Source organism: Poecile atricapillus, chromosome 21 (assembly GCF_030490865.1).
Source record: "Poecile atricapillus isolate bPoeAtr1 chromosome 21, bPoeAtr1.hap1, whole genome shotgun sequence".
Taxonomy (NCBI): domain Eukaryota; kingdom Metazoa; phylum Chordata; class Aves; order Passeriformes; family Paridae; genus Poecile; species Poecile atricapillus.
The window spans coordinates 3,143,670-3,170,882 of NC_081269.1; the positions used below are offsets into that span (position 1 = coordinate 3,143,670).

Genomic DNA, 27,213 nt, shown 5'->3' on the forward strand with positions numbered 1-27,213 from the left:
AGCACTGGTGTTAGTGCTGGAATAGAGGAGAACGAGTGGGGATTTCAAGGAATCTCAGAATGCTTCACTCTACCAGGAAATCTGCACTAGGCAGCAATGAGATCAAATGCTTTCCTAACCAATTTACTTTAAATGTATCTTGAATATTAGCAACGATGGAGTAAACAGACAGCTCTTTGAAAAGTGTGGTGCCTGGTGAGTGTCTGACACAGTATTTAATGAGTGCAGGAAGGGTTTTTATCCAACTGCCTTCGGTATGTGGAATGTGTTTTCCCCTTGTTTTGACTGGATGGGTCTTGTGGCTGATCTGTTTAAAAATACTGAAGTGAACAGTTGCAGCAGCAACACAACGTGGTGGTATCTGAGACCTGCACGTGGTGCAGATGAGGTGGGAACATGGAGCTTCCTTCATCTGTGGTGAGGTTATCAGTGCTCCCCGAATCCTGCTGCTGATAGCATTCCACAGCCTTTCCAAAAGAGCTGAAAAACATGAGGACACGTAATGACACCTCCCTGGGGTGACAGTGTGGCCTTTGTGGGGAACTCCTGTCCCTTGGAGCCCCCCAGCACAGTGCTGGCAGGAATACCCAGAGTGGCTTTGCCTGTCTGCTGCTCCCTGGGAGCAAGATCTATTGCTCAATCCTTTTATTCCTTTATACATCACACAGAGTGGAAACAAAAATCAGATATAAACACAGAGTCCATCAATCATTGCTAACTCAGAAGATAGACTGTGATAGTAAATCTTCCTTTTGTTTTCTTCTTCCTGGGCTTTACAGACAGCAGTGCAGCAAGTAGGAGCACAAGAAGAATTAAGTTGTTTGGGTGCACACCAGGGTGGGTATTGGAATGGTCTGGATAAAACCAAAGGGGCAGTGAGGTGAAGTGTGGCTCTGGTTTAGCTGAATCAGGAATAAAGTGCTTAACCACAGCCCCAGGTGGAGGCAATGCCCTGAATATCCCCTAAGTACAGATTGGGACCAGTGGCTTTGCCATTTGGATTTCTTTAGTAATCATTTTTTGCAGCAGCACCGATGAGATCAGGGTGGTAAGAGGGGTTTGTTTGCGTTTGGTGTTTGTGTGATTTCTTTTTTGATTAACCTTTTGTGTACTACAGCTGTTCACTGCAACCCAGAGGGGGTTTATGAGTTGAGAATTTATGGTAAAGTGCTCTAACATGAGGAATTTGAGCTGGATTAAGCTGGGTGTGCATAGGTTATTGCAGCAGCATTCACCAGCTTTCCTTCTTCCTGTAATTCTGTGGATCCCAGTTATGTGATCATAGAATTCATATTAGAACATTAGCAAATGCAAATGTGTAGCCACGTTCTCATCATTTACCCTAATTTTAATTCTTTGGATAAAGTACTTTGTTGTTATCAATTCACAGGCATGGAAGTGACAAGCCTGTTTATAACTAACAGTGATACAGAGCAGCAGCTCCAAAAATGCCATGGGATTTTGGAATCAGCACTGAGAAACTTTTCCATAAATGCCAGGAATAACATTATATTTGAATATTTAACCCTTACCCAGGCAATTTGAGGACTGGAAACCATATGTGCTTTTCATAATGGGAGCCAAGATGACCCTACATAAAGATAAATATAACTACATAAAAGCACTCAGGAAGGATGGTGTTGTGGTTAAGAGCTGGGCAAGGGCTGGGGAGCTCCAAGATCTAATCCCAGCTCAGCCACAGGCTTCTTGGGTGATCCTGGGCATGTAACTGAATCCCTGCATATTTCAGTTTTTCCATTTGGGAATGGGAGATAATAACACTGCCCCAAGCCCTGCCAGGAGGGGAAGCACGTTGCTGCGTGGGAGGTGTGGGCTGGGAGATGGTGCTGGTGACCACCAGGAAAATCTGACCAGGTGCTCATGCTGCTCCACTGCCAGTGGGATTCAGTTTCTCCTCTCCTTCTCCAAAGGCTGGATGAATAAACCCCTGCCTTAATTAACATGTCAAGCCAGGGAAGCACACCTGAGCTCTGGGAAAGTCACATCCTTGGCAAACATTCCTTGTTTGAACATCATTTAAATTCAAAAGCAGTGATGGGGGAAAATGAGGAAAGGAAGGGGAAACCTGCAGTAGATGAGCCCATCTGGTTTTGTTTGAGTGCTACCTAAGTGAGTTGTGTTTATTGGTTATAGACTCGTGTTTGCTTTATACGCTCGCGGGCCAGGTAGCTCTTGTTCTGCTCGTGACTTGGCATCCTCTTCTGCCCTTTGAGAGTCTGCTCAGGAGCTACAAATCCTGGTCCTGTTCTCTGAAAAGGGGGGATATTTCAAAGTAACCATCAGTGAGACCAAATTGGCCACTGAGCATTCCCACTTGCAGCCTGTGTCTCCTATGGGAAGTCACTCCACCACTCCAGGAGCCGAGGTGCTGGGCTGGCAGCACATGAGAGGCAGCTTGTGCAGCTGCTGGTGTGAGGAGGGGTCCTGTTGATGAGAAAAGGTCTGGAAGGAGCAGTCCCTGCTCTGGGAAGCAGGTAAAATCCTGTAAAATCCTGTAAAATCCTGCTGGATGCCGAGCAGCCGGCGCTGGGCCGCGTAAGGTGCGGGGGAGCGTGATCACCCATTGTTTGGAAGGAAGAGTTTTGATGTAATTATACCCTTCAGCCATTGCCACACTTTCCTCCCTTTCATCTCCAGGCAGGTCCACACGTTCAGATGTGAAGCTGGAAATGAAACACATCTGGCTATCCCAAAATGACAACAGACTTTTATTTGCTATTTTTGGTATACAACAAAAGCTTTGTATCTCGCTAATTGAACATATGGGCTCTCCCTTGCTTTTTTCCCCCTGCTAAACTCCACTTTTCCATGTGTCATCGTACGATTCCAACATTTGATCTGTCGAGTCCACCTCGGCCATGTGTTTGTTGTAATCTGCTACACATGTAGCCTTGTTTTCGTGTGCGTCCTGACCTCCAGTGAGAGCTGCAGTTGTTTCCATCATGGATAGTGTTGAGGAGTTACACATCCTTTTTATCAGTGTTTTTGGCCACCGGCAGCTCCTCGCGGCGCGGCGCGGGGCTCCTGCCAAGCCTCTGAAAGCTCGGGGTTTGGGGCAGCCATATCTGTTTGTCTTGTGATACCAGATGCTGCTTTTCTTCAGGGTAACAGAAGGGGAAAATTCCCAAAATAGCAAATAGCCCTGTCAGTAAAACCCAGGGAAGCTGAGGGTCAGCTTCAGCTTGGTAGGGCTGGGGCTTAAGGCAAGGATGGAGGTGGATGGCTGGGAGATGACCACTGGACAGAAGGGAGGGAGCTCTTTGGGGTCAGAACAATCTGTGGCATAAAGAGAGGAAAATGCCTCTGTTGCAGAGGAGGCCTGAGCCCTTCAAAGCAGGCAGTGCCATAAAAACCCACCGGGAGCTCGGGGTGTTTGTGAGGCTCCACTCATTTCGGGTACAGCACCCTTGATTAGCGTGGAAGATTCGTCATCAGAAAGGTTTTCTTGTGCCTGTGGGGGATCCACTTAGTTGTTTCCAACTACAGCTCTAAATTGTTCCCATGCTTCATCGTGCTTTGATTAGCTAAAATCTTGCAGTAACTGTTTGAGGCTCTCACCATGACAAAAACAAAACAAAACAGGTGACAGTGATCAAACCTAGGGCAGGAGTGGGAACTCCTGGGGGTTTAGGGTGGGGAGAAGGAGCTGCTGGGGCTCTGGGGTAGGGTGGGGTTGGAGGTTACCCCTTTACAGGTTCCACTGAAGGACAAACCACCTGCAGCTTTCACCGTGCTGGGTGTTGTTCCCCAGGAGAAATGGCAAATAAATGCCAAAAGGTGAGGGTAGCTGAGCATTTCATCACCCACACAAACACACAGGCTATCCCTGAGTCCCCATGGTGTTCCAGCTGTGCTGATGGTCACCTTTCCTGCAGTAAACACTGGGCCAGTTTCATCACATTTGGCTTTTGTTTATCAACACAGCACTTAAGCAATGGGGTTTTGTTGCAGTGAGGGAATGAGTCCATCTCTGTCTCGCCCCGAGGTGAGGGATGAGGAGCCATGCGTGGGGTGTCCTGGCTTGGAGGAGCCTCAGTCTGTGTTGCAACCCTCTGACTGCAGCAAAAATCAAATATTTATGCTTGAAGACAGAGCTGAGGCAATTTCCACCAGGAATATGCCATCTCTCACCACTTGAACAATATTATACATTCACTGTGCTATTATTCTGTCCAGTTCTTGACATAAACTGCTGAGCAGTTTTGTCTCGAGCTCCCTTTTTAGCCAAGAGTAGTAAGCTTAAAAAGTTGAGATTGCACTTGAGGACTTCCCAATCAACAGAGGTATGAACTCTGAAGCAGAAGTTGTATTTAGCAAAATGGACTTACAATTATTATTGATAAATGCACATGTTATGGCTGCAGTTGTTTCACTTCTTTCTTTTACAGCTCTATAAATTCTGTACAGAACATAAAGGCTTTACTTCTTAAATAAATGTTTTGCAGCCGCCATAAATTATCTTTCTTGCATTCATAATGAAAAAAGAAAATCACTGTTTGATGTTTTATATCCTCTTCACTAAAATGTAAAATATGGTCGTTGGAGCCAGATTTTATCTCATTTGAAAATAAAAGAAGGTTCATTTCCTACTAATTTTTTTCAGTCTTAGGTTTGGAGTTCCCATGAAGTGTTGCCCAATCTGCAAAGCAGCATTACTATAAACCCTGCTTTAGCTGAGGCTTTGGTTTGAGTTGTACCAGCACTAATAACCACCACTGAGTTATGAGCACAACCTGAGTCTCTTTTATCATTTTTTGAAATCCCTGATGTTGTCCTATTTCATCTTTCTACACCCCCCATCACTGGCTGAATATCAGATTGTTGAAGTTCTCCCCACGCCAGCCCTCGAGGACCCTGCCCCAGCCTGGCTGTCCTGGAAGCAGGCCTTGCTAAACTCCCAGCTCACTGGTTTGCAAAGCAAACTTCAGCCTTGTACTATTTACCTTGGCAAGTGCCCGAGCAGATTGATGATCTGTAAAGTGGATTTGTTATTTGGCTGTTTGCTTTGGCAGCTCTTGAAAGCAGTTTGCTGATTACAGCCCCAGATGTCATTGCATACATTACTGCTCACTATAAGTTTCTTCTAAAGTTTTAATTTCAGCCACAAATGCTATTAAGCTTTTTGCACCTTTGTGTATTTAGCTCATGGATATTAAATATCAAGAGCAGGCAGCCTCGATTTCCTTAATTTTTCCTCTTATTATCTTTGTTGGCCTTCTCCAGGCATCTCTGTAGTGCCAGGACAGGGGATGCTGCTTTGCTCTGGGTCAGTGCTGTGCCCAGCTGTGCCACAGGCAGTTGCAGGTTGGTCACATGCAGAATTTCCTAACTGTAAATAAGATGGAAAATTGCCATAGCATTTGTATAAATTATCAGCTTTAACAGGACCAACCACTTGGGTCAGCAGAGCAGAGATCAGGAGTGATGGTCACTAAAATCACCCTGGGCCGGGTTTGTGTCAGGGTAGGCACAAATTGAACATGGTTTCCCTGGGTAATCTCCATCCCCTCTAGCTATTATCTTGACTTTTAAAGGTTTTCAAATCTGATAAGCAATTTGGCAGATCAATAGGCTCAGAATCAATTTGTTTCTGGGATGGGGTAATCCTGAGTTTGGCTCTGGTGCCAGCAGAGCTCCACTCACAGCCCTGTGCATGCAACCATCAGGATTAGGGTTGAGAAATATTGGGATATTTTATTTTCCTGCTGCCTCAAAGTGCATCTGCATTCCTAAAGCCCAATAAGAGGCACATGAAAAGCTCAGCTGGGTGCTGCTCCCCTGCCTGTGTCCAGGAGCAAAGCCTGGCACAGCCCAGCTTGGGCAGACACTGCTGGTCCTGGCTTTGAGCAGTTAAACCATCCTTCATGGCCAGGAGCTTTGGGTTGGGTTTTTTTTTTTAGTGGGGGCACTTTCAGCTTTGAAATATTTAAGTTGAAGAAGTTAATTCACTTGAAGTAAGTTTACTTTGCAAGGGGAGGATATCATTGTAGTATTTTTGGCCACTGCTTGAAAATTCCTCTAACCCTTTACTATAATAAGCAAATTGAGCAGATTAAAGACACATTATGCTGCCAAATGGTTTTTCTACACAGGGTGACATATATTTTTTCTGTGGAAAAGGTTGTGGGGGTTTTTTTGTGAGCTGCTATGCTTTTTTTAGCACTTCCTGTTTTATTGTGTTTGAAGTGTCTTTGTGGTGACCTGTTGGGGTAAGATTCTTCCATATGGAAGTGTTTCTTCAACTTTTAATCATTTTGTCTAAAAAAAAAAAGGTTTTAAATCCGATTTGCAGATGTCTCTGGTTTTGTTCGCAGAGAGCTTGTCCAACTCACTGCACTGTTGTAGAAATGATGAATTGTTCATCCACAACGTTATGGTGACATCCATGGAGTTGCACTCTCAGAATACCTTCTTTAAAATCTATTTTAAATATCTGTAGAAAAGCTTTTGTTTGCATTTAGATGTACTTTTTCTCTTTGAAAGCCTGCCTTCACTGAATGCCTTGGCAAAACTCCTGTTGGTTTTGGTGGGATTTCACCAGTAGACCCCTGACTTGGTTGCAGGCATCTCAAGTAATATCAGGATAACGAGCAAGTCTGTGTCTGTTCCTGGAGAAAATCAAGCTGGGGTTTTACAACGGGTCAAAAAAAAGTTACAAGTTTATTTTTAAGTCTAGAAGACAAAATCATTAAAGCACAACAGAATGCAGATTCCCTGAGCTCCTACTGGACTCGCCAGGTCATAACTGAGACCAGAATTCAGACCACTGGAGTTGTGCTGTAGCTGTTCCCTATTAGTTCTGACACCAACATCTGAATTTCAGATTCTGTCTTGCTCAGGGTGAGCTGCTCAATCAGGGCATCCAAGAGACAGCTCAGGACCTCTCTGGCTGGCAGGGGCTGTGAGGGCAGAGCTGGAGCTGCTGGGCACAGTGTGCTACCCAGGCAGCCAGGGATGTCCATCAGGCATCTCCAGACTTTCCCTCTGCATCATACCCTCCATGTTTCAACCTTGAGAAAACTGGCTTTGACAGGGTTTTTGAGCCCACATGTGAATACCACATGTTGAGGTCTCATGTCTGCAGTTTCACTCCTAATTAAGTGTAGATGTAAGCACTGGGTAGCGTTTAAGGTCTTTGGCTCTCTGCAATTCACCACAAGCATCTAATTCCCACTTCCTTTGTCTTGGACCTATTATTTATAGGAGAAGGGTAGGTGGACTTGGTGGTTACAAGTCTGCTGGATTATTATGTTTCTGTAGCTGTCATCCTGTCAAGGGTCCTGCAGAAATTTGCACTGTGGGCTCTTGGTAGTTTATTGGGAGTAAAATCCCCTCCTGTGCTGAAGGCTGGCCTTAGGTCTGTGCACCACTTAAGTCTTGCTAAGCCCTGAAAATGGGTCTTAAAATGTTATATTGGCCTTCTCAGCACAGAGGTGAGCTGCATTCTGTGTGAACAGTGAGATTTCCAGTTCAGCTTAAGGCTGTTTGTCTCTGCTGATATGAGAATTAGGAGGGGGTCTCTGAACCTGCTGAAAACTTTTGATGCTCATCCTTCAGAAGCCAGGGCCTTGCAGCTCTCTGACCTAACAACAGCACAGTCTGGAAAAAAGCAGCTTTTTGATGTAGATGGGCACAGTACTCATCTGGTTTGGATTTTCAAGGTGTTCCAGAGTCATATTGTTAACCACAGGGGGGTCTTCTGTGAGCAGCAATATGCACTGGCTTACTGCTGAGACCTCAGATATTCCCAGATATTTATTTTTGGAAAACTGAAGTCAGGTAGTTCCTGTCTATTAGACACATGGAGAAATTGAGGCATCAGAAGGGCAGGTGACTTCCCTGGGCTGGGCAGAGCAGCATCAACAAGACTCAGACATAAAACTGCAAAGTTATTTTGCTCTGGTTTCCACAGTATTCAGTGTTGGAAACATTTCCAAGAAGGAAATCCTTACAACCACATTTGCATCTCGCCAAAAAAGATGATACTGGTATAACCTTCTCAGGTGATGCTCTCCCTTGTCCCACCTGATGAACTGACATGTTTAGCTTTGGGCATGGATTTGGCTCTGACTTTTGGAGAAAATGGAATTATGCTCCTGAAGGTCATTATCATCTCCAGACCTGGCAGGGCTTCAGGGGCTCTGGGGACAAGGTGCCTTCAGCTCAGTGGCAACTCTCCAGTTTAAATATTTCACCAAAACACCTCCAGTGTCTCTCACTTCCTCAGTAGTTTCCTAACAGTGTCCAACTAGATGAAAATTAGCCAGTGTCTGGGTTTGTAGAGCTGCAGAGGTCAAATGTCCTGCAGAAACAAGGTGCTAAGATGCTAATTCTCTCCTGGAATGGGGAGGCAGTTCTCTCTGCTCGATTGAGCAGAAAATGCAGGTGGGCTTAAACATCTCCATTTTTGCCTTCTGTTTTGAATGCAATTAAATAAAATCTGCTGTGATTACAGGGAGGATAACCAGCTTCCAGTGCAATCCCAAATCTCATCCTAACACCAGTTACGAGGCAAACAGCTTGGGGAGGCTGCAAATGTCCTGGGCTGGTCCCTGGCCCATCTGTCCCCAGTGTGGGACACACAGGAAGCTCACCCTGAACTTCTGTTCTCACACTTCTCCTCTGGAATCTTGTTTTCCACTTCTTGGAGATTTGTGAAACATATGCCTTGGAGGCTTCCCAATTTTTTTTCACAGCGAGAAGAGAATTGGTCTCTGTTGCTGTAAAAACTCTCACGAAAAAGCTCACTCCTTTCTAAAGGACCTGCCTGGTGCAGCTGAGCAATTCCCATTTCTCATCACTTCACAGTGTATTTTATAGGGTATAAAAATGGTGTTATGATCCGTGTTCCCAAACCTTGCCTCAGCTAGCAAGAACATCAATAAACATGGCTTGATAGACACCAGAGCTGCCCCGCTGTTCCCCCGGTGCTTTCAACGTGCCCTCACAGACTTTTGGAATCTATTCTCCATGTAGGAAACTCCTCGTGCCTCTGTTGAGCTTTTAATGTATCAAAAGTAATAATTGTGCTTAGGAAAAGTGACTTTTCCCAGGATACATTCCCAATCTGGTCACTTAATGTGCTTAGAAATATTTCCTTTCCTTCACCTCACGTCCCACGGTTTTTTTCTTGTTCCTTGCTTTAAATTAATCTGCAGATTGGGACACTGGTGTTACCTAGATCTGGCAAAAGATTTTACTTTGTTTCTCCCCCTTCTCTTTTCCTTCTCTCTCTATAAAGATATTATTGTTATTTCTTCAGTTCACAGCTGAGATGATGGGTTTGAACAGCTTCACACTCCGTTCCAGGAAATTCCATCTTTGTTCCGAGGCTTCCAGCGCAGAGGCTCCTTTCACCTTGATCTTTCAGCACAGCACTAAAACATTTGGCAAGTTTTCCCTCGTGTTTTTTGCTGCTGTCCAGGGCTTTTGAGAGATTCCCCTTGGACAACTTCCACCTTTGAGCTTGCCCACTGGAGGAAATACTTCCCCTTGAATTTACACAGCCACATCATCACAAGTGCTGCATCCCTCTCCTATCTCCATTTGCTTCCTCTCCTCCTTGCATTTGCATCTCTCTGGTTTCAAGTCACTTTTTCCTGCTGAAGCCTTGAGCTGCTGGAGCTGAAGCTGGGTCCAGTGGGCTCACAGATCCTCCCTCTGAATTTTGCAGTTCCCTCTGCAAAACATCAGTGGTTTCACTCATAATTTTTTGTCTGGAAAAGGTATGGGATCAGCTTCTACCTGAATTATATCAGTCTCCCTAATAATCAGCTTTCTTTTCCATATTAAATTCCCCAGAAAGTTGTGATTAGCCCCACTTCTGAGAGTTCACCACAGCTTAATTCTACTGTAAAACTGTCAGCAGTGATTTTCTTGTTTAAAGACAGATTTTGGTTCTTGTACAGAGCTACTTCTTGCTAAATTCCTTTTCAACCAAACACTCTTGTCATTTCTCAGCCATTAAAGACAATAAACTCCATCTTTGGATTTTTACATGCTGAACTTAGTTTATAATGATGGATACTTGTTTATAACACACTGAAGATTTTTGTTAGCTTTCTGGCATAAAAATTGGAATCTTCTCTTTTGATTCGTGGTTATTAGTAGCAGGTTTATCCTTTCAAATATGTACAAGCCATGATTTAAGTGGAATATTTATTGTCCACAAGAATGGTAGACTGCAGCTCTCAGAATCCATCTTGCCTTTGCAAGCAGCATCTTCATAATCATCAAACTGTTCTCATGGGTTGAAGGTGATGTTGCAGCAGGATTGAAGTGCTGTAACCCAAAAAGTCACAGTCACAGGGCTGATTTTGGATGCTTTGGTCTATGAGGAGTGACCTGGGGCTCCTCTCCCCTGTGTTTTGGGGTGTGGATGATCCCACATTTCCTGGCATCCTTAAGTCAGTTGCTATAAAGTGAATTTTGAAGGTGCTGTAAAGCTGAATCAGGACCTCCTGGGCAAGTGGGAAGTGAGAAACACCCACTTGGACCATCCTAGGACAGGGCCACACTGCTATGAAAACTCAGATGGTTCTTCCTAGATCCAGAGAAATCTGTTGGGTCAGGCAGGGATTTGGGGTGGAATGGTTTGGACTTCCACTGAAAAGTGTCCTTCTTCCCTCTGTCTGTACCAGGTGACCCCTGGTGGAATGGTCCATCCCAAATGACATTTGAGGTTTTATTACATCATAAATCAGAGCAAAGCACGTCCTTGCCATCAGTGCTCCAAAATGGGGTTTATTGAAGGAAGGAAAACCAAAAATTTGCTATAAAAATCCAGTTCTGGTCCTTCCTACTTAGGGCACGCTGTGACTCAACAACGTGAATTATCAGGAATTCCTCTTAAGTGTGATTTATTTTGCATTATTTTGGGTTGATGTACCCACTTCCATCTTTTTTCTGGTTTTGTGGGAAGAAAATTAAGAAAGAGTAAGGAAAATTTGCCTTTTAGTTCTTCCCAATAGGTTGATGCCCTACAGGCACACCCTTCTAGTCACCTTTAGTGATTTCTGCAGCAGGAGCTCAGTGCCATTGTCAAGTGCAAAGATGCTGTTGTCACTCAAGGCAGTCAAGGACCTTGTGTGACTCTTTTTTTGAGGAGTTCTTGCTGGTTCCTGAGAGCTTTGCTGTCAGCCACGAACGGGGAGCCACGGCTGCTGCTTCCTCCTTGCACTTGGAGCTGCTGCAGCCAATGTGAAGCTTGGGGAAGGGTGAATCCCCTGCCCTTTGAGTTCAGTCTGTGCTGAGGATGAGAGGGAGATGAGTTAAATGACCGAAAGCCTTAGGCTGGGACATGCCAGCTGCGATCATTTTTTCACTCCATCATCTCACCTTGCCACGTCGCTCTGCCTCACCCAGCCGCCAGATGCCTGATGGATAACACAAGTGACAAGGGCAAAACCTCCTGGATGGATGCAGAGGAAAACTTCAGGGGCTGCTGGCTCCTGCCCAGCTGTGTCCTGCCTGGCTGCAGTGAAATCCCTGCCTGGGATGGGCTTTGGGAGGAGATCAGACCTTGGTGCTGTGAGATCCCGAGTGCTCTGGCCACGCTCCAGCAGCACACTTAAGCACACACTTAACTTCCAGCATATATACTCCCATTGAAGTCACTGGGGCTGTTTGCATGCTTAAAAGTAAGTATATGCTTAAGCTGGCTCAGAACCAGAGGTTTCAGTGCTTTGTAGGTCCAGTCCTTGCTGGAGCTCAGATAATTTGCTCGTGCAACTTGGCACACGCTTTTAATGAATTCAGAATCGGGCCAAAAAAATTTATCTTCCCTGACTTGGAAGGATTACAAGGAAACAAGTTTAAGGTTTTGTTGAGGTTTTATTACTTTCTAAACATAAAATTTCACATTTCTCTGTAGTCCTTAAAGAAACACATTTTTTTTTAGTGTTCTTGGGAGCATCTAGAGACTTGGAGAGAGCAATTTCCAAAATGCTCAGAGCTGATGGAAGAGTACCTGGGATGTGCTGCCTGGCTAGGTCAGGAGTGCCTCTGGAGGTCTCATCCATGTTTTCACACCTTGTAGGAAGATGTGGCATTGCACTGGGTTGTCCTCAGGCAGATTTCATTGTGGTCACCTCGGTGAGTTACTTAAACCTGGATGTTCCAGCTCTTCCCCAGTGTAAATAAAATTCTGTCAGCCCTGAAAACCCATTTTGCCTCAGTGCTTTAGCTGTATATTGTAACCTCTTCTCCATTCCCTGATCGTGGTCACTCAGTTAAGAAGTTGCTGAATTTCCAAACCAATTCCTGAAGTTACTGGTGCCATTTTAACCTTTTGGTGCCCCAAACACAAACATTTCCATCGCTCTGGTTTAACACCTGCACCCATCTCGTGCCAGTTGTGAAATGTGTCAGAATACTTGAGGGGAAGCTGTGATTCCAGCAGGCTCTGCTCATCCTATTGGATATAAACCTAATAAACTGAATGGTAACTCAGATTTGCTCAGAAGTGGCAGAAGGTTCATCATTAGGAAGAAGCTCTTTCCTGGGAGGGTGGGCAGCCCTGGCACAGGGATCTGGATCCCTGGAGGTGCTCAAGGCCAGGCTGGACAGGGCTTGGAGCAGCCTGGGATAGTGGAAGGTGTCCCTGGCAATGACAGGATGGGATGGGATGGTCTGGAAGGTTCCTTCCGACCCAAACCATTCTGGAATTCTCATGCTGCAGGAGCTGGGCACAAACCAGCAGAAGTCACCCTGTGACCAATTCCCAAACACCCAGTGAGTGCCTGGTGTTTGCAAGTGAAAATCTTTATCCCATGGCCAAGCAGTGATTAGACAGTAGCTTGGAACCAGCATGCACATTATCTCACAGTGAGGTAAGACAAATAAATTACAACTTGGAAGCCCCGAGTGGGATCAGTGATCCACCTTAGGAAAATATTTTGGTTTCTGTTTATAAGTCAGCTGGGTTGTGAAATGTTTCATCTGGGAAAGGTGATACGAGACCAGAGAAATATTTGCTCTTATAATGCAAAAAAATATTCCAGTTTCTCTCTTAACGGGTTGTTAGTGATATAAACCAAATTTCTTGTTTCTGGAGCCTCGGTGCTCAGCTGCTTCCCCACAGATGCTCTGCTCTAAACTCTCTCCTGGCTGACAAGAAACTGCCCATTATCTCCCCTTGTTTGTGAACACCTCTCAGGCTGCAAATTACTTGTAAAGAAGAAATGACCCAAAGGCCAGCAGAATTATGTGTCTCTGGCAGACTGGGCGTGCTGTGTGGAGGATGCTGAGGGTCCTGGGGCAGGGTTTGGGCACAGAGCCACATCCAGCCCTGCTGTACAGCTCCATCCAGCTGGGATTAGGATGGGGAAGCCTTCACTCCCCCTTTGCAGCAGGTTTCAAAGATCCAGTATCCCCAACATTCAGCTGCAGATAAACTGTACCCACAATGAACTTGGCCTTTCCATTCTCTGTTGCTGTTACAGAAGGAGTCTCCTGTTACAATTTGGGATATATTAATGCATAGCACAGTTCCAATGTTTTTTCAACACTAAGATATTTTTATTTTTTTTTAATTCAAATGAAACAATCAGAATTAAATTCCTTGGCTCACACAGTCACCACTAAGGCTCAAGCAAGATGACAAATCCACGCTTGTGTCTCAAAGTGTAACATAAGATCTCGGTTATCCCAAAAACCCCGATGAGTTGTCAGATCTTTCCTTACTTGTGGGTAAATATGAGCCTTTTCTAATCCATTATGTGTCCTTTGTACATGTGTATATAGATATGCATTTGCACATGCCACGAGATGGATAATAAGCAAGATAAATCTGTTTTCTTAAGGGAAGTAATATATTATTCCAGCCCCTGCAGTGGAATTGGCATATTTGTACCTCGTTAAGACAGGGTATGGCTGCAAACCTCTTCCCAAGAGTTCAGAAATGACTTGGCATATAAAGAAATAAGGATCATTATGTGGTGTCACAGAAATACCAGATGTATCCTTCCTGCATCTCACACAGCGTTTTCCCCACCAAAGCCAACACAAAAGGCTTCAGCCTCCTAAAATCGCCGCTTTTATTCGGAGGAGAAGTCAAACAAAATAAAAGCTCATCTAAAAAAGCCTCCACTGAGATTTAATGGAATTCATTGTGTGTTTAAATTTCCTAGACATTGTTGAAAATCTCAATAATCATCTTATTGTAAGCTTAGCTAAGTCATAGATCTTCAGAGAGTGGGAAATTTTACTAGGAGAAAAAAAAAAAAAAGTTACTGGATTTTCTAATTTTAACCAGGACTGAGAATTATAAGTATGTGAATACCACAAGAAAACATTTCCAACCTTGCAAAAACTGGAAAGTGCTGAAGATCTTTTACGAATCCTTTTTTAATGAAATTTCCAGACCTGGAGGTTGAAAGAGCATCAGGTGAAGTTTTTTTGCTGTGCAGATTCATACCTGGTAACCCAGGCTTGTGCAGAGCCCTGGGTTCTTCAGGACACTCTGCTTTATGCCAGGATTAAATATAAAGAAATGTTAATCTCTAAGGGGGCTTGGGGCTGGTTGTAGCATTCCTGATTTTTTCCAGGCGCTCTGATTCTGTAAAGCGTTAAAATATGCACGAATCTTGCTGTTCAAGGGGGAGGGGGAAAGGTTTTTCTTGGAAATTAATTTTATTACAAAAGGCAGTTTTGTTTTCAAAGTCACAATAGCATCCCGTTATACTGTAGATTCCATCTCTTTTTGCTTTTAGGCAGCTAAATAAAGAGCATCCAGTATTGGAAAAAAACTCTCAGCTGATTTTCAAGTGCCCTCTGCACCTTCTCTGTGGGTGCAACCTCTGGCAGCACCCACCTGTGCCCGCCTGTGCCCCTTGTGTTGTTCTTTAAGGCAAGGTGACAAAGTCTTGTGCTTCTGGTACCACAAAATACAGCAAAATTCTGCTACCACAACATAAAGTTTACCCTGGTGACACCAAGCACGTTTTGTTGCGTTTTCTCTTTTTGAAGGCCTGCTTTGGATGGCAGTCACATGCTGGCTCCAGTTTTTAAACCATGTTTAGGTTTTAAACTTGCACTAACCTCCGTGCCTTGAGGAATCCAGGAGCTCAGCAAGGGCTGGAGGAGCCCTTGGCAGTGCTGGGGGGATTTGGGGGGCTCCGTTCAGCTCCTGGGGTCATGGGAGCCCTGGTTTGGTGGCCAGGTGTGCTGGCAGCAGGAATCTGCAGTTGGATGGCATCTGACAGGCACTGGGAGCATTCAAGGCAAAGGCAGAGTTTAATAAATACACTTAATCATTTATGTTTTGACCTTAGCCCAGACTCGTAGTCAGACACAGAAAGCGGAGAGTTGCAAACGCACTTTGTCAAGGCTCCTCTGGCAAAGCAGGGCAGCCCCGCTCTGAGGAAAGGCAGATCCTTCAGAAAGGAGAGTAAAAGGTCAGGACTAATCCAAAAGGACAAGCAGTGTATGTCTGTGTGTATATTGGGTTTCACATATGAAATCCAGTCATGATAAATCTGATGGCTTTAGAAACATCTACTTTGATTAATGAAAACATAGTTCCCATAGACCGTGGGTTTCATACTTCAAAGTTCCCCTGGATTTAGGACCTTAGGTTTTGCTTATTCATATAACATGCAGGAAACTATTTTTAAATGAATAAGGGAGTATAAAAAAAAATTTTTAAAAGGCAAATGTTTCAACATCGGTGGTACAGATAGGCTGGATAATAAGGAGCAAAATTAACAAACAACAGACATTTTATTATGCATTTTACAATAATGTTTACATTCTTTTCTCTATATTTGTTTTTCCTTGAAAAGATTTATGTATTTATAAAAATATCTCGCTGCTCCAGCTCTGAAAATTGCAGCCTTGCTCACATTTGAAAGCCTTCAAGGACTGCTGTGATGGCTCCTGAGCATCCCAAACCTCCTGAGCCCCTGGTTAACCCCTTGTGCAGGAGCAGAGGATTCGGAGTTTGCTGGGATGTGGGGAGGAGGAGGAGGAGGAGGTTGGGATGGTCCCTAAGGACCTGCACCACGATCCTGGACATCGCCAACACTGCCTGGGCCACTGTCCTGAGTTTGTGGCCACGTGGGCAGTGCTTGGGCAACCTCATTCCCAAGCATCCATCCCTGGAGCTGCTGGGCACGGGGGCTCCTGAGGCCACCCAGCTCCCCCCAGCAGCTGAAGGTCTGCCCCAAACTCATCTAGAAACCCTGACACAGAATAAACAGCGCTTTTGTTTACAAGTCTGTGGTGCTGAGGAGGGACGAGCAACTTCTCAGCCTCACTTAGCCAAGAGTTCAAAGGCATTTGGAAGTGTTGGTCGCCCTGGCTGAAGGCTCCATTAATTAAATGCACTCACAGGATACAGAGCTGGTGAGTAATGTCCTGTTTATAGCAGAACTGTGAGCGGTTCTGGAAAAAAAGAAACTCTGTGGGAGGGAAGATGACAGGGAGCAGAGTCACTCCAAAGGCTGTGGCTCCTGCCGTGGTTCCAAAGGCAATAATCAGCACTCACACCTTGGTGCACCAGCGTTGTGTCCCTTGTTAGCTGGTGTGGGGTGGGAGAGCAGGGTGAGCCGTGCACAGGAGGGGATCAGCAGCACCTGCCATGAGCACAGACCCAGCAGATCCAGGGCAGCTCAGGGGGATTTGCTTCTCCACACTCAAATAAAGAATTTGCCCGGATTCCCCTTCGGGTGCTCAGAGCGGCCGCTTTGTGGCATTCTCACTGGAATCACAAAGTTATGGCACAAAGGGAATTGGCAGAGCCTGTAGGAAAGTTCAACCTTTCGTGTTTAAACGAGGCACGTTGAAGTTTGACTCAGTGCTTTGGGCGAGGAGTTTCCGTGCGCTGGTTCCCCGCACGCCCGCGGGGTTCTCGCTCGCGGCCGAGGCGCTGCTGGGCAGCTCCCTGTGGTCACCAGAGTCCCTCCAGAGCCCTCTCCTGCTTCTGAAAAGGCTGAGAGGAGCAGGAGACGTGATGGGAGACGTGATGGGCAACACTCCTGTCCCTCTTGGTTGAGCCTCAGGGTCCGACATCACACGGGGTAAATGCATCCCATTGATCAGGATGGATCTTTTATCAATTCCATTCCCCAGGTCGATTCCCCTCCTCTCCTCTCTGTAATTTTTGCTCACACTTATGTTGCAATATGCAAGGTGAGGCTCAAAACTGTCAAGCCCTTTAATAGAACCATTACTGTATTTTTGGAGAACGTTCTCTTTTTGATTTACTGTTCCTTAGAAGACAGGAAATGGAGCTACTTGATTTCATATTTTAAACAAAGCCATCCAGAGGTTTAATGAAAAAAATTTCCCCTGGCTTTTGAATTAAAGGGCTATGGTGAAAGATTTAGCTTGGCTATTTTGACTTAGAAAAATAACACACTAGAAGCATTAAACCATTTTGTAAAAATACTTTTTACTACTAGATTTTTTTTTCAGAGAAGAAAAGGAGTTTCTCTGGTTTTCTCGCTCTTGGTTGGTGGGACTGTGAAATGCAAGGACATTTCCAAGATTTAGGGTGGGTTTTCTTTTTCTTTCTTCTGTAGAATTTATTTTGCTTTTATATTAAAAGCCTTGAAACAATTTCAATGCTAAAGACAAATCCTGTGTGTCTAAGAAAGGTAATTTGGAGTGAGTAATGACAGAAGCCTTTGCCATTAATAAAACGCAAGAAATGTTAAGCAGAAAGATGGGAACCTGATTCTGCTCCATCAGCAGTGGCAAGAGAAAAGGGTGGTGCCCCTTGAGAGGCAAATGCCTGTGGAAAGAGAGAAGAAGGAGATTGATTTCAGGCAAAAATTAAAGTTCTATTAGGAAAATTCTGTGCATTAAGCAGAATTAGCTCAGAGCATTTGGGCTGGAATTGCAAAACAAAGCACTTTTGACCTATATGGTCAAGACAAGGGTCCTGTTTGTTCCATTTGGGTGCATTTGGGGTTCTGGCATGATGCTTGGACATCATACAGGGGAGGCTGATGCTCTTCATTCCCACCCAGTTTCACCTTCAATAAATAAAGTAGAAGTGAGTATTTTTCAAGCTTGAAAGCACCATGCAATAGGATGAAATACTGACACAATTTTAAGTCAGTAAGTCTGTGATTTAATGAGATTTCACCAGGATTTCACTAGTAATTGCTAGACTCACATAATGCCTGCTTTGCTCACCCTTGAGTTGCTCCTAAATGAATTTGCTCCTTTTAGGTGGAACCTGTTCCCCAGCCAAAGCTGTATCCGGGCCGGGGGGACAGAGGGAAGTCTGGGCTTCACACGTCAGGGGCTGATATTGGTGGCTGTCAGGAGGGTTTCAGCAGGCTGTCAGCCTGCCTCCCTCAACCCTCAGGAATCCCTGGAATCAGCAGGAGCTTTCTCAGCCCCCTTGGTTCTGTGGTTACGTTCTGGCTTTGGAGATTCTGAGGGCAGGACGCTCCACCGAGGTTTATTTGTAAACTCCTCGCTGGCTGGCGATGGGGAATTTGATACTTTATCAAGTGAGATACTGGGATTGACAAGGAGAGAGCGAGGCAGCCAGAAGGAGAGATTACAATATAATAAATAGCAGAGATAGGGTGAGCTGCTATCAGTGGAAGTTTAATGCCATTAGCCCTTGTGCCATTGCGAATGATGTATTTAGGGAATGATGTAGGAGGGCAAGGCACCCAAAGGCTTCTGGCAGCAAGCAGCCCATTGCCATGTCACACACTCCAGACTCACTTTCCAAGGTGTAAAAATACCCAGAACTTAATTCTGCCTTGAAAATAAGATTTAATTCTTTTACTCTGATACATGTGCTGCCTGCTGATGCACTGGCAAGAGGAACAGGAAGGTCCATGATAATAAATCTTGTTTTTCCTGAAACAGTTTTGTTTTACATCAGAGAGGGACAGAGCCAGGGATTTACAGGAGGAAAGGCCATTCCCTTTCCTACCCCCATGTCCTGAATAACCTCAGTCACAGTCTGCACGTTCAGCTTTACCTGGAACCCATTTTATCAGTGTCTGTATTGAAATAAAGGGGAATTTGTGGCTCCCACTGCAGCACAGAGCAGATGATGGTGCAAGGACCTCCTCTGCCTGCTACAGGCAGAGTGATCACCCACGGGCTACAGTGGTGGCTGCTGAATCCAGCTGGATGTCTGGATATCAATGGTCTTGCCAGATGTGTGCTGCTACCACAGAGAAGGAGTGAAAAGGGAGGAAAGATAAAACTACAGCTGCCCCAGCCCTACTTTTTTTTTTTTTTTTTTTTTACAAGCAAACTTTCAGTGCAGCTAATCCCTCTAACCTGCATTTGCATTAACACTTGCAGCCTCACACATTGCTGCTAAGAAGTTTTGGCAGCTCCTGGCCCTGATTGCAGAGGTAACGCTGCACTTGTCTCCTTTGCTCTCACTCAAGGATCTCAGGAGCCAGAGCCCGACACTCCATGAAGTTTCTCCTTGTACACACAAGCAGGCATCTTGGCAGAGCTTCAAAAGCCATTTGCCTTATTATTCATATGTCTGCTTATAGGAGCAGAAATGCTCCCATTTCTCACTTTTGGAATAAAGGCTGACACCAGGAAAGAGGAGATTTCTCATCTCTGGCGCAACCCTGCAAACCTGTGGGAGTTCATTGTGTCCCTGCTGCTTCCCAGAGGTTTGGGAAGCAGGTTTTAAAGTCCCCCTGATTACTCTCAGGGTATATGAACAGCTCTGTTAAAACCAACCAAAATCCGTGGGGTCTTGGAAAGGGGTTCTCAGGGCTGCATGAAACTGTAGAAGGAAAACTTGGGGGAAAAAAGCTTAAAAAAAAAAAAAAAACCAACAAATTTTGCTTTTCCTCCTGCCTTTAGGAGAGCTGACATCATGAAAATGCTGTAGAGATTTAAACATCATGGAAATTATTTTGCCTTCTCCCTGCATTTTCTCAAACAAGCTTCAAGAACCCTCGCTTTAAAACAAATTAGTAGACTGGAGCAACCTTATAAATCCAGAGAGCCATTAAAAGTTGAAATATTTGGTCATTCCTCCTCTGGGTTTAAACTGGGATTCATCCAGAGTTCAAGTGCGTGCATCACACGAGAGCCACGGTCCCGTTTTGTAGAGGTCCATTTCAGCCTTGATGGTTTTCTAGTGCCAGGAATCCACTCCAGCCAGGCGAGGAGATAAATCAACACCGATGAAATTCAGGAGCCAGGAGTCACCAGTGCAGCCCATATAAATCCCTGAATGCCAGCCCTGGCGCTTTTGTCCGTGCCATTAGAGTTGAGAATTATCTGCCCCTCTTTGCTGATGTATGGATTAAGCGGCTGGCCGAGTGTTTACCAACGCTTATCACCCGCTACTTCGGACCTTATCAGAGGAAGGGCCGCCTGCCGTGGGGCTTGGTCTCTCACCCTTTCTATTACCACCTGTCAGTGGCAGGGAGTGTGCTGTGAGGCTGTACAGTCACAGACTACAAGTGTAGATAGTTTCTGACGGCTGATCAAAGGGGAAAACCAAAGGCCTGATAACAAGGACGTGTTTCATGTACTTTTAACTCTGAGAAACATTGGCATTTGCATTTTTTCCCCTCCGTAGGCTGGCAGAAACCAGGCACAATAAATGCTGCATATTCAGTTACCTAATAGTGGAGTAAATGGTATGTGCTTGAAGCAACAAAGCATAACTGTAATCTTGTTCCAAGTGGGAATGATTTAAGTAAGCCTTCGCAGAAGTCTTGCCGTATAATAAAGGAGAATAATTTTAATTTGTACTTTGAAGTGATCCTGAATTCAGAATCTAATCTTTGCATTCGGCAGAACATCATACCCTGCTGTGAATGAGGTAATAACTGCAAGTCAAGGAATTATTTGAAGGATCTTTTGTAGGTACGTGCGCTCCCTCACAAGAACCAGAGTTTCAGTAGGGGCTGCTGGTGAAGGAGCCTCTGGTAGAGCACGTTTGACCTAAAACTTCCCAGTGCAGGAGGAGAGAAAACCCACAGAGATCCCAGACTGAGGGAAGGGATCTGTTTGTTCCTTCATCACACACAAGGCAGCTCTGCCTCTTCTCTGTTTCAAAGCAAGAAAGGGATTTTAGCTAAAATTTCTGCCCTTTAGCAAAGACAAAATGACTCTTCCCACTGTCCAAAATGAGGAGGGGGATGAAACATCTCAGCAGCAGCCCAGTGGAAGAATAATTCAAAAATAATTCCTGGTTGTCTAACATAAAAATATATGCATGCCATTCATATTTGTGTTATTGTGCTGCTTTCCTGACTCTCACCAGTGTGAGACCAGAATTGGGTCTGTATTTTAATTTCACCTTTTTGGTCACAGCTGCTTGGTCAAAGCTGGTTCATGCTCCGGGTTCTCCCGTGCTGTGCTGGTAACAGCGAGGTTTTAATTCATGTGCTAAAATCAGCATTTCAGGCACCCAAAACACACAGAGGAGTTGGTGCCAGGGTGTCCCACACGTGTCCCTTTGTCTGTTGAAGGTGCCTTCGACCGGAGCGTGACCTTGCTGGAGGTGTGTGGGAGCTGGCCCGAGAACTTCGGTCTGCGCCACATGTCCTCCATGGAGCACAGCGAGGAGGGGCTGCGGGAGCGCCTGGCCGACGCGATGTGCGAATCCCCCAGCAGGGACATGGTGGGATCAGGAACAGGTACAAAGAAGAGGTGTGATCAGAGATCACGTACATCTCACCCAATGGTGATTTTTATTTAATTTTTTTTTTTTTTTTTAAAGTTTCGCTTTTTGCTTTGCTCTTTACGCTCCTCTCTCTCTCTCTCTCTCTCTCTCTCTGATTAATTGACTTTGGTGGGGATCTCAGTGGGATGGAAGTCATTTATAAAAAGAAGTTAGTGGTAGATCACATAAACACAGCCTGAGATATTGGCACATGGAGCTTCCTTATCATCTAGCTGGGGCAAGGGCTCTCCTGCATCCCCTCCTGTGCAGATTGCTGCCCTTGCCCACCCTGCTCCAAACAATGCCATAATCACACATATCCTCATTTTGTGTCCTCAATAGAGCCACTGTGAAGCTCTGGTTCTGTAATCCAAATTAATCCATCTTCATCAGTGTCCATTATATTGATAAATTGTATCATCTGTTTAACTAAATGGAATGGCACATCAGAGATTACACTGTCAGGAGGGGCCCCGTGGTAGGAGATGCTCAGAAATTAAAGCGCGGTTACTGCGGGTTTATTGTCTCCATTCATTTTGACCTGTTCCAAAAAACACCTCCAGTAAAAACACCTCAGAGTGATGGTGGCCCCTAACATCAGCTGCCAACTCACTTGTCACTCTCCTGGCAGCTTGCCTGGGAAGGCAAAAGAGGAGGAACCAGCAGGAAGGTGTGGGAATGCCAACCTATGGATCTCTCAGGAAGAGCAGGAGCTGTCTCTTCCTTTTGCCCTTGCCCTCATGTTTCACTGAGGGTCTTGTGCTGCTCTGAGCTCTCCCTGCTCCTCGAGATCTCCCATCAGGGCTCGTCCTGACTTTGCTCACTGTGGAGCAGGAACCAAACTGCAGCAACTGCCCACAGCCTGGAGGAGGAGGAGGATGCAGAGGAGCAGGATTTTAGCCCTTGTCTGTAGGTACAGGCAGCAGTAACCAGGCTGAGCAGTGCAGAAACACCTCCATACCCCAGCTGGTCACCTTCCCAACTGCCCTTCCTCTCATTTCCATCTTGAGAGAGATGAGGTCAAAGGATGAGTTAGATTTGGAATTAACAGAAAGGCTTGGTTGAACACTAAGGGTGGGTCTGCTGCAGCTCTGGTGCAAATCCTCACCAGCTTTTTGCCTTGGCCAAGGCACTTCATGAATCCATGACTCCAGAGCTCCACCAGTGCAGTGAGGATAGAGATGCCTCACATTGCTGGTGTGGACTTTAATCAGTTCATGTCTGGAAAGGGCTGGGAAGGTGGAAAAAGCAGGCTGTGAAAATAGAGAAAGGCACATATTTCATCACTTGCTGACCCAGGCTGTGATCAGTGTGAACTTTGGGAGGGTATCCACTGCTGATAATGGGTCAGCACCCCTCAGGCTGTGTGTGGAAGGGGAAAGGTGAGGGGAATACCTCCTCTGAAAGCTGAAGCCTTCCAGATGTGCCAGGTTAGGGTGACTGACTGCCCTGGAGACTTGACAGTGTATTATATTGTCAACCAAGAACTTTGTCAGAGACAGGGCTCTGTATTTTCCTTCCATTTTCACCAAACCCAGCTGATGGCAGTGAGTGCCAGCTCCTTTGGCACGAGGCTCTCAGTACTGCAGGTGTAAAGACAGAAAGGAGCTGTTTATAGAGATGCCATCACTGAGTTAATATTCATCCAAAGAGATTTGTCCCAGACCCATAAATCTCCCTAATGAGTGTAAGATAGATGCCATCTCAGAGCAGCGATTTTACACAGCAATAATGAGTAACATGAGCACTGACCCAACTCACCCCATCCCACCACCCTCCTCTCCCTGTCATTAACACTCTGTGTTGCCCTGCCTGTCATGGGATTCTCTCCACCACTAACACACTTTATTCTCAGGATTTGGGCATGTGGTGACTCAGAGCAGCAGAGAAAACCTGGTGATAAGAGGGTGAACTCCTGTGCCCTTTCCACTTCCATCCCCTAACAGCTCTTGAGCTGTTCCTCTTTAGCAGACAGACAGAAAAAGTTCCCTCCTGCTCAGATGTACCTGGAGAGCTGCACTCAGCGAGGGAGTGGCCTGGAGCTGGCTGCCAGCACCATTCCTCAGCCTGGGGAGCACAGGGAAGGGCTCACATCTGTCTGCTGCTTAACAAATGGGCAGAGATAAGTGTGGAGCTGCATAACCCTCACTTCAAAAAAGAGGTGTCTTTGTTGGCTCATATCAAGTAGGAGAGTTTTCACTTCCCCCAAACCACTTACATCGTAACCAAGCTTGGCTGAACTGAATTATCTTTGAAAAAATTCAGTTTTCCTCATTGGGCTCTCTGCTGCCCACTCACCACAGTGAAATGACAGCAGAGTTCAGCAGAAAAGGACACTGGAGGTTTGCTTGTTTGTAGTTGATTTCTGTCTTGCTGCTTCTTTCAAAACCAGTGTTTATATTTCTGCATTGGACTCAAAATTGTGGAATTTATAATCCTTCAATAATCTTAAAATAACTTATTTTAATTTATTCATGCCTTTATGTTACACATGCTTTAACCCCTCTTTGCCTCTGGATTCTCTTCAGTCCTTAAATAGATTCTGCAGAAGTTTGACAAAACTTCCAAAGCCTAATTCAAACTTCAGCCCAAATTAATGAACATTTCTAGCTGGGAATGTGAAGATTTGTGCATGTGCAGTGCTGGAGGCCAATGTGTGGACAAAAACTGGGCAGTAGGGTGGACAGTGAGACTTTGTCAAGTGCTCGACTGGTCCTGACATGTGCCTAATGGCAAGAGATAAATAGATTCTTTTAATGCCTTAACTGTTAGGGCATAGCTGACAGTAGGTTTATATAGAATTCAGGGCTGATAGGCTGCAGTGGTGTGGAGGAAGTGTGTGCTCGTGCTGCACAGACCACTTTGGGGAGCTGATATTCCCAGAATCTCTGTTTTGTACCTTCCCCCCTGCATTGCAAACCAGGGGTGGCAACACCAGCCCTGGTTCTGGCTACTGGCAGAGGCAGAAATGCCCAAAGGTTGGTCATAGCACAAACATCAAACTGGAGGATGCTGAAAGCATCAGGAATAATCTGGAATTAGCAGGGAAGGGGGATTAAATGGGGCTTTTCCACCTCCGACTCCGTGCCAAGGGCTGTCGGACAGTGGGTGGGAGAAGAACCAGGTCTGGAAAAATGACTCCCCCAAAAATCTCCTTTCCTTGTGACCTAAATGATAACTCCAGTTGTCCAGCTAGCTGGCTTGATTGGGAAGCCAGCTTTTCCTCTTGTTATCCAATTATTCAGACGACCCATGTCTATCTGAGGTGGAGTCTGCTGTACATAAGCTGTCAGCCCAGATACACATTTAATTCCAAGGAAGGCGTAAATTGGCAAAGATGCAAAAAGATGTTTTTGCTGTTTCAGTTTCTGTCAAACTCTCACTGGAAAGAAAAAATTGCACAAGTCTAGACACAAATGTTAGTGGTCAGTGCCCTCTTTTGCTTGCAAAGCTTTGTTTTCAAGCAGCTTCAATATTTACATTTGCAGTGCAGTTCTTAAGTGTGTGCTGGAGCTTCATATTGCATTCCCCCCCAAAGAAAACCACCCTGGGACTATGATTTATGAAACTCTGCTTCCAGGAGAGAAATATCTCTGACAGGATTGCACTCAAACTGGACAGGAAGAAATCGCCAGCTCAGGCTAGAAATCTTTCTCTCCCAAAATACTGTAATTAGTAAATCCTCTGATTAACCTATTCCTTCAGCAAGTATGTTTTTTAAGCTTTCCAGTGCATTTTGATCACTTCTAGGCTTAATATTTGAAATCAGCCTACAATAGGGGAGCAACAGGATGTTTTTTGGAAAGCATCTTTCTTCCAAAACTGCAAAGCTCTGAGTCTGTCAGCTCTCACCCACGGGAAGCCGGTGGCACAGTGAGCTGCACCTCGGAGGAAACCGCCTGGATTCCTTCCAAATTTCATGAACAAACTCATAATGGGCTGAAGGAAGCTCGTATGTTGAAGCAAACTCTTTAACCTGATTAATGGGATGTAAGTAAGTGGAGCTAATTAGATGTGCTGCTAGGGAATGGCCCGTAGGAAACCCGGGATCGGGGCTCCAGGCACTTGGGATCCTGGTCCCCTGCCAAAAGCTGAGCCTAACTTGGGTCTGGACACCTTTGAGCTTTGCACAGGGATGGCTTTGAAACCTTCCTGTGAAATTTAGGGTTTGGAGAAGGGAAGTCACACATTTCCTGGGGTGTCTGGCTGAGTGGGAAGCAAAGGGAGGAGAGCAAACTGGTGGCTCCCATGCAAGGACCATCCTTCCTGGGGTTTTTTCCAGAGGAGAAAATACCCGTGCTCACAAGCTTTGTTCAAACATCAGCAGCCACCTGGACATAGATGTACCTGTACATTTAGTTTCAGGAACAGGATCAGCCCTTTAGACAGAGCTTTCAGTGGTACCTTCCCCTCCCTCCCTCTCTCCTTCCCTCCCTCCTTTCCTTCCTTCCTTCCTTTCTTCCTTCCTTCCTTCCTTCCTCTTTAATTTTTCTAAGACAATTTTCCCATTCTCTCTCCTCAGCTGTTTTTTATCCTAACTCAGACATGGGCTATGGATAAAGAGAGCAAATTATTTTCCCCCTGAAGAGCAATTCTGCCAGGAGATTTCTGCATAGGTTCAGTGCAAAAGCAGCTTGGGCAGCAAACCCACTGGTGGATCAAATAACATCGATGCTAAAAGCAGCCTTTGAACTTTCAGAATATTCATCCCAGAGTCAGAGATTAAATTACCCCCTCCAATAAGTCTGGGAACTCAGTGCAGTCCTTCCTACAAAAGGTTTATTTTGATGGGCCTGGTTGAAAAGAAAGGAAAATTCAGGCTCTTTAGGAGCCACCATTTCAGAAGTGCTGGGTGAGAGGAGCATTGGCCTTGCACACATTTTGGGATATCGAGCACTGCAGTGTGGGTTTCTTGCTCTCTCCTGTCCAAGGGTGTCCCTGAGCAGCCCCATCCCACAGCCCTGGGCAGGCCTAACAAGGCCATTTTTAATTTCCCAGTAATTTCCCATGTCTCCAAATCCAATCTTGCCACCAGCCCTGGGAGGGTTTTCTGGTTTTTCCTTCCAGGTCATACATTATTTGAGAGGGAGGGGGTGTGAATGATGAATATTGAACCATGTGAATAGTGAACCATGAATATTTCTGATGTGAATTCAGGTTCATTGCTGTTTGTAGAGAAATTCTAAAAGGAGCATTGAAGCCACAAGACAACTCTGACTTTCTGTCTTTTGATAACAAACTTGATCAACTGCATTTGCTTCTTATCAACTGTGGTGTGGGGAGATTCCTTTTCTTTTTCTTCTTATTAAATCAAGGCATTTTTTTAAGAAATATTTTATTTTTGATACAGACACAGCCGGTGAAGTAGCAGTAAAAAACATCACCACAAAGAGGCACATGGCTTTGAAATGTTTTGGTATGTAACATAACTGTATTGTTATCAGGTCTTAACTTCTGCACAAAGAGTATTTTCCCTTGTTCTAAAATCAAACCCTCTCTCAGCTTTCCAAGGGCCACGTACCTTAACATGGCCATGGGGGGACAAACCAAAAAATATCAAAGTGTCT

The 27,213-nt window shown here is 45.2% G+C and overlaps 1 protein-coding gene across 11 annotated transcripts in view; it reads left to right on the top strand.

The window, feature by feature from the left end:
* The window catches only part of BCAS3 (BCAS3 microtubule associated cell migration factor), a 305,724-nt gene that overhangs the window by 261,951 nt on the left and 16,560 nt on the right, over positions 1-27,213 (top strand). For 4 of the 11 annotated variants that reach the window (XM_058854693.1, XM_058854695.1, XM_058854696.1 and 1 more), the window contains 2 exons: positions 21,453-21,620; positions 26,997-27,062. In XM_058854693.1, the coding sequence (XP_058710676.1) occupies positions 21,453-21,620; positions 26,997-27,062 (234 nt within the window). Of the gene's footprint in view, positions 1-21,452; positions 21,668-26,996; positions 27,063-27,213 lie in introns of those variants that run through there. The other 7 variants (XM_058854699.1, XM_058854703.1, XM_058854697.1 and 4 more) reach the window with 5 other exon arrangements.